Source organism: Muscardinus avellanarius, assembly GCF_963383645.1.
Source record: "Muscardinus avellanarius genome assembly, chromosome: 14".
Taxonomy (NCBI): Eukaryota; Metazoa; Chordata; class Mammalia; order Rodentia; family Gliridae; genus Muscardinus; species Muscardinus avellanarius.
In genome coordinates, this window is record NC_137800.1 from 36,004,935 (window position 1) to 36,015,573 (window position 10,639).

At 48.0% G+C, this 10,639-nt stretch overlaps 1 protein-coding gene across 2 annotated transcripts; it reads left to right on the forward strand.

Moving 5' to 3' along the window:
- Positions 1 to 639: 639 nt before the first annotated feature.
- HELT (helt bHLH transcription factor) lies at positions 640 to 2,445 on the forward strand (the record flags this gene model as incomplete). 2 transcript variants are annotated; one of them, XM_080709759.1, is made up of 4 exons in its annotated part: positions 640 to 666; positions 1,075 to 1,179; positions 1,449 to 1,545; positions 1,946 to 2,445. In XM_080709759.1, the coding sequence occupies 4 exons, from the start codon at positions 640 to 642 to the stop codon at positions 2,443 to 2,445; spliced, it is 729 nt and encodes a 242-aa protein (XP_080565885.1). The 2 variants fall into 2 exon arrangements, with proteins under 2 accessions (XP_080565885.1, XP_080565886.1); XM_080709760.1 differs by having other exon boundaries at positions 1,949 to 2,445.
- Between the last annotated feature and the right edge of the window lie 8,194 nt (positions 2,446 to 10,639).

Below are 10,639 nucleotides of genomic sequence, written 5' to 3' on the forward strand. Positions count from 1 at the left end.
TCTCCCTTGAACCCGGCGGAACAGCCTATTAAAGGCTTACTTAATTACTTTAATGACTCTGGACAGGCTTTAAAACGCACTCGGCGCTGGAACGGCGGGCTTGCTGGGATTTGTAAACAGGAGATCGTGTGAGACTCAGCAGTGGGACTAAAGGAGGCGACGCTGTTTTGTGCGGGCCCTCGCCCCCCGGTGCCCGCGGCCACTGCGCCCCTGCGCCCCGCACCCGCGACGGCTGCAGGCGCTCGCTCGCCCGCCGGCCCCAGCTCACAGCCTCCCTTTCCCGCCGGGGCTGCTACCCATGCAAATGTTATGCCCCAGCCGATCACGTGTCCTTTGAAGGGCCACGTGGATTAACAAAGCTGATCTGCCCCCAGCTCGCCCCCCTCGGCTGCTAAATTTTTTTTCTGAACTTCTTTAAAACCGATCTCGAATGCATACACCCTCCAAACGCAGATCCCCTAATCCTATGGAATAATTCAACTCGTGAATGCACTTGGCGTTCGCAGTGACCGCTTTATAAGGCAGCCTGTCGGAGCTGGAAGGCTGCAGTCTACCTGGGACACTCCAAGAGGGACACGAGGTGGAGAGGGGACGGGTGCCTCGCGCCGCCGCCTCTCCCGAGGGCGCGCACTGACCAGGATGTCAGACAAGCTCAAGGAACGCAAAGTGAGGCCTTGCGCCCTGGCTGAGCCGAGCGACCCACGGGGCGGCCACCTGGCTGGCCCGACGGCAGAGACCTGGCCGCACGGGACTCTGCTCGCGCAGGAATCCCAAGTGGTTTGGGAAGGGGATGGAGATAGAGAGGGTCCTGGACCGGGGGACGCTCGTGCTCAGAGGCTTGTGGCCACCTCTCCAAAGCCGTGGCGCTCGCTCGGCGGGGCCGAGTAGTCCGAGCGGGTAGGGCGGCTGGAAGGAGAGCGCTCCCGCGCCGGCGTAAGGGGACCCTTGCCCCGATTGTGCCTGGGCAGGCAGGCGTCTCCTACTGGGGGGGGGGGCGAGCCCCACAGCTGCGATAGCCATCTTGGATGACTCTCTGGGTAAAGCTTTCCTCAACGTGTAAACCTCTGTTTGCAGAGAACCCCGGTTTCTCATAAAGTGATAGAAAAACGGAGGAGGGACCGAATCAATCGCTGCTTAAATGAACTGGGCAAGACGGTGCCCATGGCCCTGGCGAGGCAGGTAACGTCCGCTGCGCGGGGGGCGTCAGGCGCTGGGAACCCTCTCCGCTCTGGGCGGAGATGCCAGGCTGTCTGCGGCTTCGGCAGGCCTTAAGTGCCAGCCCGGCTCTCCCGGGATGTGAGTGCAGGGTGAGCCTCTGGAGGCTGGGACGTGTATCCGCGGCCGCGTCTGGCTCGCCGGTCCTTTCCAGATTAAGAGGGGGAGGGTTAGGGGAGTTGGCCTGCTGGGGGTTGGCCGGCCGCAGCAAGGGGCCCTTTTTCCTTTTGCAGAGTTCCGGAAAGCTGGAGAAGGCCGAGATCCTCGAGATGACTGTCCAGTACCTGAGAGCCCTGCACTCCGCTGATTTTCCCCGGGGAAGAGAAAAAGGTGGGCGCGATTAAGGGAAAGGAGGACTGGGAATGAGGGATGGAGCCTCTCGGAGAGGTCTCCTGGAGGAGAGCCTCGGAGCTAGGAAGGGCAGGGATCCCGCGGAAGCGCCTCTCGTTCCTAGGCGCTGGCGAAGCGGCGCTGGAGAACTGGTATCTGGAGATGCTGGGTCCATCGCCTCCTCCCAGCTGGGGTGGGTGTGCCCAGGCTCTTAGAGAAAAGAGGGCCTTTACTCCAGGGTCCTCAGTCTTTAGCCTGCAGAAAGGAAAGCGCGGGCCTCAAATGGGAACTTTGGCTGGAAAATATGATGGGAGAAGCCAGGCCCCCTCCTCGAACTTCCCACTGGGAAGGGACTGTTCAACGACTTTTTTTCTTCCTACCACGTTTTGCGCCCCTCCAGCAGAACTTCTAACGGAGTTTGCCAACTACTTCCACTATGGCTACCACGAGTGCATGAAGAACCTGGTGCATTACCTCACCACAGTGGAACGGATGGAGACCAAGGATACCAAGTACGCGCGCATCCTTGCCTTCTTGCAATCCAAGGCCCGCCTAGGAGCGGATCCCGCTTTTCCATCGCTGGGTTCGCTCCCCGAGCCCGATTTCTCCTATCAGCTGCACCCGGCAGGGCCGGAGTTCGCTAGCCACAGCCCGAGCGAGGCCACTGTGTTCCCCCAGGGCGCCGCCCCGGGGCCTTTCCCCTGGCCTCACGGCGCGGCCCGCAGCCCCGCGCTGCCTTACCTGCCCAGCGCACCGGTGCCCCTCCCAAGCCCCGCGCAGCAGCACAGCCCCTTCCTGACGCCCGTGCAGGGTCTCGACAGACACTACCTCAACCTGATCGGTCACGCCCACCCCAACACCCTCAACCTGCACACGCCCCAGCACCCCCAGGTGCTCTGACGCCCACCGGCCCGCTAGATTATTCTGCGCTTCCGGCGCTGCTTAGGAGGGATGCTGTATATATTGTACAGGTGTAAATATGGTGCCAACAAAAGGCTGGGTAAGAGAAGAACAAGAACGAATTCGTCTTCTGAAGGATCTCCCGTTGGCAATAAATGTTTTCTGACCCAAAGAGATGGTTTCTTTGTTGCTTTCTGCTCAGCCGTGGCCCATCCCCTTCGAGGTGCCAATGGCACCGTCTGACAGGGGCCAAGAGAACGGGCCCTTGGGAATGTAGCCGGGAAGGGGACCCTCTGCGGAGTCCGAGAAGAGGGGGAGGCTAACTGGAGGCTTAAACAATTACCGGAGGCGTCGCTCTGGGGTGGAATCCGCGTGCTCCGGAGCGCTCCAGGCTCCGGGCTCTGGGGTGCTCCAGGCTCCGGAGTGCCTAGGCTCGGGAGCGGAGCGCTCCAGGCCGCACCTGCCTTGCGCGCTTCTGGGGCCTTTGCCTCGGTGAGGGGAGGGCCAAGGCTGGGAGCCCGGTTCTCGGTTCTCAGAATATTCAAATTGAAGGACCCGCCCCAAACTGGCTTTGGCGAACTTTGGGCAGCTGGGAGTCCCGATGCTTTCTCCACCGCGACGCAAATCGGATCCGCGCACTAGCCCAGAGAAATGGAACGCAGGGAAACCCTGGCCTTCGGGGCGCTTAACTGTAAAAAATAGGTAGAGAAAGTAACGGTGTGTCTTAGAAACAACACGCGTCGAAGTATTCTATCATCTGAGGACAACTGCTTTGGAGGCAGAGGGGGCAGGGAAGCTGGAGTTACCTTTGTTACTTTTTGCGCACAAATCAGCCCAGCCGCAAGGGCTCCGGGTGACTGGTTGAGAGACGGCACTGGCACTGGCCAGGTTGGAAGATGCCCTTGCCCAAAGACTTGCTTCTCCAGCGGGTCCCCACCTCAGTCCACTGGCCCCGGATCCGGAGTTGGATTCGGATCCGAGTTCCATCACTGGCCAAGAGAGAAAGTTCGACAGCCTTTTCCCTTGGCGGGATTTTTTTTTTAAATCTTTCAGAGAGCTGTGGTTTTCAATTCCAGTGGATTTGTTTTAATGACAAAAGAGTGATATATTTAGAATAACAAGCTAAAATCATATTTTCTAAGGCCAAAACAGTGAACCGCCAAGTTGTTTTATGTAAACAGGTGAAATAACAAGTTATCCAGCCAACCAAAGTTGTTTATGGACATTTAAATTTTCTCCATCGCCGGTATTTTTTCTTTGAGCTTTTGCTTCTCTTATCTTTGATACCCTTTAGCTAAATAATTTAAATTATATAGCACCATTTTCCTTTATATCCAGAAACTATTTAGCCGAATGTTTGTGAGGCGACTTGTGTTCTCCCAGATTAGCCAGAGGACAGTAAATTAACTTATTGCATTTCTCTGGACAGGGTTTAAGAGAACTCTGACCTGGTGTGTTTACAGAGGTCATGGAATGGGATGACCTGCAATTTGTAAACCACCAAACTTCATTACACAGACAGAAACAAAACAAAACAAACAAACCCCTTCCTCACCGTGTCCATAAAAACGAAACATACCATGTGCATGTTTTGGGGAGGGGAAATTCACAAACTTTAGAAAACTTTATCCAGCATGTTTTCTTGAAATATTCTTGAAATAGGGATTCTTGAAATACAGGGATTCTTGAAATAGCTGTAAAATGTGAGCTAAGCTTTCCTTGTGAGCTGACAAGAGCTGGAGATTGGAAGTGTGAGACCAGGCAGCCTTCCTGAACATTTACATGGAGCAGTAGGGATGGAAACAAATTGAGCAGAAGTGGGAGAACGGATGGTGTCCATTATTGGACACACGTCTTACACCATTTTCATCGGTGCTGGATATAGAATATGAAGAGGGCCTTTCAGGGGGTTTTTCTCTGAGCACTAAGCCAATCTGAATTCCCTTCGGCAGCGAAGCATTAAAGATATAGTGTTACCCTGGAAATATAAATTATTAATATATTCCGCATTTTTGTCACTTCTCAACTGTTAACCAAATCAGACAAAACTTCCTTTCGCTAAGTAGATTTTCTCTTTGGGATTAGCTTTGGGAACGCACAGGGCCACCACAGTCAAAACTTTAGTCATTTACATATAATTTTGCAAACTTCCACTGGTCCATGACAGTCTTTGTACCTCAAATGTTGGTATTCTTGATTTTTTTTTCTTTCTCATTTAACTTTGGAGGATAAAACCCTGCTTTGGGTTTACAATGACTTTAGGATAAAAGTCTCCCTCCCCTTTCTCTCCTTTCGTGTGTGTGTGTGTGTGTGTGTGTGTGTGTGTGTGTGTGTGTGTTGTAGTTTTTTTTTCTTTCTGAAACCTTCATCTGAAGTCCCAATTCTCTAGACTTGGCCAAAAGTCAAACTTGAAATAATTTGACTTTGCAAAAGATTAAAAATGTCACTGCAAAATGGAATTGATTCAACTCACATTGTGACTTGAATGCGTTCTTCCTGCACTTTTTCTGAAAGCACACCACTTCCAGCCTTCGGGCCCCAGGCCCCCACCACCATCCCTCCACTCTTTCTTTAAGTAAGTTGTATAGTAATGGTTTCCAAGAGAGGCCCAACCAAACCCAGAAATAACAAAAAACAAAACCCAGTGGGTTTGGCTGGAGGTAAGCCATTGTGATGTTTCTGAAAGAGGCAAGCTCTTGTTCCTTGGGCTTCATCCTTGAGTGGGCAAGAATAAAAATAATCATCCCCATGAAATCAAAGGTTTTCTCCAGGGGCTTGAGGAACAAAGCTCAAGGCCTGTGCTCAGGGTCTGTCCCCGTGGCTCTGCAGGGCTAGGACTAGTAGCTTCCAGGCACTCCAGCCACCCTGCTGAAGGACAAGGATGATAATACAGAGCTCACTTGTGCTTCCAAGCGTTATTGAACAAAGACAGCCCCCTGGATTGCGGGGGCCCCTCCAGACTGGGCTGCTGGATGTCAGGAAAGGAAGGTAAAGGAAAAGGAGCTGCTGTGCATGTTCCTGAGCCCACAAAGGCATAGGACTCCTAAGGACCTGATAATGGGAGTCTGCCTGGAGTCACACGCCAAGAAAAGGAGGCGATGAGGGACATGCAGTAGTTCAATAAATACTTGCAGAATGACAGTGAGCTACCTAGCAGTGCTGAGCCTCTTGACTCTTGAATTCTACGGCAGGTCCTCACCAAAACTCTTGTTTCCGCCTTCAGTCCCCTCCTGTGTCATCAACGGCAAGAAAATAATTGCACATTCACCCAGAAATCTGTGCCACAATCCCCACACATTCTGAGGGTTATTAGAGTGCTGAGGCCTCTGGAGCGCTTGCCCGGCCTCTGTGCCTAGCAATCCTACACCACAGTCTGGCAGCAGGAGACAATGTCTGGCTTGCTTGGCTCAGGCAGTTAGCTCCTCCTGCAGGACCAGTTTCATGCAGACACCAGAATGTGCAATCCACATTCTCTTCCTCCCACAGGGAGAAGATCCAAGGCTGATCTGAGTCAGACTCTACCTTCTCTTCGACTCTATTAACTATTCTGCGTATGGCTTTCAGAGTCAGGCTGCCTACGTTTGTATAGCTGTGTGCCTCTGGGCAAGTTGCTCAGCCCCTCAGTGCCTGCTTCGTCGTGTATAACATAGGTATATTACAGGTGCATGTCTCCTAGGGTCGCTATGAGGATTAAGAGGGTTAGCACCTTCAAACTGTTCCAGACACTGCTGTGGACATAGTGGGTGTTCAATTGATGCTAGCTGTTATCATCACCACCACCACCATCATCATCATCTTCATCTATTTTCTCTGTCTCCCTTCCAAAGAGTCAGAGCAATGGTACCACCTAAAAAACAAAATGCCCAAGCAAATCATAGAAAAGATCTTTAACCCCAGGGCTTTTTTTTTTTTTTTTTAACCATAAGGCAATTTTCCTTGTTCAGGGCCAATGGAGTTAGGGATTTCTTTACTTTTTCTTTTTCTTTTTCTTTTTTCTTTCTTTTTTTTTTTTTGGTGGTACTGGGGTTCCTGGAAGCCCTTCTACCTCCGGGATACACTCCCACGGGCTACACTCCCAGACCTATTTTTTAACTTTTTTATGTGGAAACAGAGTCTCTTAAGCCAGTGAGGCTGGCTCCTGTCTCCGCCTCCTAAGCGTGGGGGCCACCACACCCGGCAGGGATTTCTAATTCTATTTTATGACCAGTCTTGGTGCTGTGAGCCCTACTCCAGGCTATGATTGGTAATCACTACCTTGCTAACAAATTTAGACTGCTATTTCTCACACATTTTTGTGGTATTGGGGATTGAACCCAGGGGCATTCTACCTCTGAGTTACATCCCGGCCCTATTTTTTTCTCTATTTTGAAACAGGATCTCACTAAGTAGCTGAGGCTGGTCGTGAACCTGTGATCCTCCTATCTCAGCCTCCCAAGGACTGGGATTACAAGCATGTGCCACAATGCCTGGCTCTCTCTTTTTTTTTTTTTTTTTTTTTTGGTACTGAGGGTAGAAACAGGGGCTTTTCTACCTCTGGGCTATACTCCCAGACCTGCTTTATACTTTATTTGGAAACAGGGTCTCACTAAGTAGCTGAGGCTGGCTTCGAATGTGTGCGATCCACCTGTCTCAGCCTCCCAAGCGCTGGGATTACAAGCATGCGCCACCACGCCAGGCTTCTCATACTCTTTTTAAAAAAATATTTTCAATTGACATATAATAATTGTACATACTTATAGAGTACAGTGTAAAATTTCAAAACATGTATATAATATACAATGATCAGTCCAGGGTAATGGAGTATATGTATTACCTTTAACATATATATTTTTTAAATATTGATTTTAATCTGCACATTGTAACTGTACATAGTTATGTACATATTTATGGGGTATAGTATGCCATTTAATCACGTGTATACAATGTGTAATGATTAGATCAGGGTAACTGGTATATCCATCACTTCAAATACTTATCATTTCTTACTGTTGAAAGCATTCAAAATCTTTTCTACAGGCTTTTTTGAAATATTCATTAATTATTGCCAAGCATAGTTACTTTACTGTTTTGTAGAAATATTGTGAGTTATTCTTCTTGTCCAATTGGACCCCTGAACCTGGTAATGGTCTTCTCTCCGTTCCCTCTTTCCCAACATTTCTTAGCCTCTGGTAACTACTATTCTACTATCCACTTCTACAAGGTCAACTTTTTTTTTTTTTTTGGCTTCTGAACATGTCTCACATCTTCTACATAAAGAAATCTGGACTCATCTATTTGTACAACAGCTCCTATAACTATGTTTCCACATCTTCTCCTGTATACATTCTCATGCCTCGTCCCTGCTAATTGTGAATCCCTTGGCTCCTGACATCTGACTGTCCTGTGTGCCTGGCACTTGACACCATAGCGTAGAATCAGTAAGGAAAGAAGTGCCACGCAGTGAACATAGTGTGCACATGGATGGAAAAATGGGAGTCAGAGAAGAGAGCCGCCCACCAAAGAGAACGGCTGGCTTAGCACTTGAGGGACCCAGTGACTTCTGGCTCACTTGGGAGATAAGAAGCAACCATTATGAAGGTCCGTAAAGCTGTTCATTATATTTTTGACCAACCCTCTGTAGGGTGGGTAGAGCAGAAGCAGAACAGGAGAGACAGGAGGCAGCTGAACAGAGTCAGGCACAAGAGATAGTTACTGAGACCAGGGTTTGGGGTTAATGGAGCAGGAAGTCTGGGCCAAGCTATAGAGAGAAGGGGAGAGGGAAAAGAACCCCCGTGTAATTAGAACCAGGGCACTTCTTGTTTTCTCTGCTCCCTTCTAGCTTATTTATTATATTTAACTTAAAAGCAAGTGACAACAAAAGTATATTAGTTAAAACTTTGTAACTATGATGAGACAATTTTACTACAGTATTTCTAAAAGACCTTTGGCAATGCTTGCAATGACACAGAAGCAAGCCTCCTCTAAGGTGGTTTTGTTACAGGTATAACAGTAGAGACCTTTTACAACAAAATGTTTTTCAGTTCCATTTACTAGTACCAGGACTTTATTTTTAAATAAACATAATTTCTGTTTTATATTAATCAGACTATACTTTTGTGGTCTAGCCATGCTCCTTTTTTTTTTTTTTTTTTTTTTTGCGGGTCTGGGGATGGAACCCAGGGGCATTCGACCTCTGAGCTACACCTCCTGCCTTATTTTTCATTCTTTATTTTGAAACCGGGTCTCACTGAGTTGCAAAGGGCCTCACTAAGTAGCTGAGGCTGTCCGCGAACCACGATCCTTCAGTCTCAGCCTCCCGAATGCTGGGATTACAAGTGTGTGCACCACGCCCTGCTCAGTGCTCCTCTTTCTAAGTGCAACAAAAAGTATAATAAGTAGAGAAAAATTGCCACAGAAGGCAGCTATGAAGTAAAAACTGCAAGTTTTAGGGGAGTTACAATGTTTCCTGGTGTTTTTGGATATCCAGCCTTAAGTGCAACTTTTATAGTCTTAGCAATACCTGGGTAGGGGGGAATGAAGGAAGCAACTTTGCACACCTGGATAAGCTATTTTTGAAAAAGAGTCAAATTGGAGGGAGAGTCATTTGCAAATTTATATTCTGGCCACAAGTCACAAGCAATACCCTCGTGAAAGTTTGCAGAATCCCTGATTTCTCAAACCATGACTACTCTGACTCACATAGAATAAGGAGACATGAATGCGATTGAGTCCCATCTAAACCACATTACAGCTCAGTCAGAAAAGACAAGGCACCATGGATAGTTAGAAATGAACATTGGAACTGAACAGTGGCTATCCTGGCCTTGAGCCGTGGCTGATGATGGCCCAAACGTAAACTGCGAGGGAAGACAGAGTGGGGGGTAGTTACAGCATTTCATTGGTATGCCATTCGTTTCAAAGGAAAGAAATTGAGATAATCGTTTTTGAATATGATTAAATATGAAAAGATACATTCTAAATCTATTGAAATTAGAATTATGTTATCTTGTTTCTTAGGTATGAAAGGAACACTTAGCAGCAAGAAAAGTTTCAAGCTTTTCTTAGTAATATTAAAGAAAGAGACCCCAGAAAGAGTGAATGTGCTCATTGGATATTTGGCATTTTGGAAACAATTCCCAGGAAGCACCAAATGACTTTCTCTTTTGTGAGGACAATCCTCTCCTACAGTAGGTAGGATGAAGGTAAAGAGAATACATGAAGAAGTTAAGGTACACTTGATGGTGGCTCATTGACATCAGGTATGTGCTGTGATTTGCAAGTTTCTTCCCAAAAAGATTTACAGTCGATTTTCCCATCTCACTTGTGGTCATATTTCATCTTTATTAAAGAGGAAGTTGCAGAGCTGAGGAAGAGATCTGAGTTCTGAGAGGGAAAGGTAGCCAACACTATGTGTATGCAGCTTCTCAAAATTTCACTATAGCTGGGCGTGGTGGCTCATGCTTGTAATCCCAGCATTTGGGAGACTGAGACCAGAGGATCGCGGTTTGTGGACAGCTTCAGCTACTTAGGCCCTCCACAATTTAGTGAGACCCTGTTTCAAAATATAGAATAAAAAATAGGGCAGGGGGTATAGCTCAGAGGTCAAATGCCTTGGATTCCATCACCAGACCCGCAAAAAAAAAAAAAAAAAAAAAAAAAAAAGTTCACTATAGAGTCTTCCAATTACCCTGGAGCTATAGAAGAAAAAAATTGTTGGAGTGAGGCATGGTGGTGCATATCTGTAATCTCAGTGCTTGGGAAGCTGAGACAAGAGAACCGCAAGTCCACAGCCAGCCTCTACAACTCAATGAGACCCTGAGCAACTTCATGAAACTATGATTCCAAATAAAAAATAAGGACAAGGGTATAGATCAGTGGTAGAATATCCCTGGACTTAATCCTTAGCAACACACACACACACACACTATTAGACAAATAAGCTCGTCCTCTCCAAATAAGTATTTCCAAATACAATTGTTTTCACGGTCTCCCTTCCTTTTTTCATAGCCACGCATGCCCCAATTCCCAGTCTTTTTTCCTTCTCTTTCTTACAGAGTGGGACTCAGTTATCCTGAAGTAAGAACCCTTCAGGAGAACTGAAAGCATCCTACTGAAAGCATCCTAGGCAGTGGAAAGGAATTTGTTCCCATTTCCAGATCTATCCTTACTCCCACAGACTCAGTCTGTCTCTCCTTGACCACCTCAGCCCTGGCCA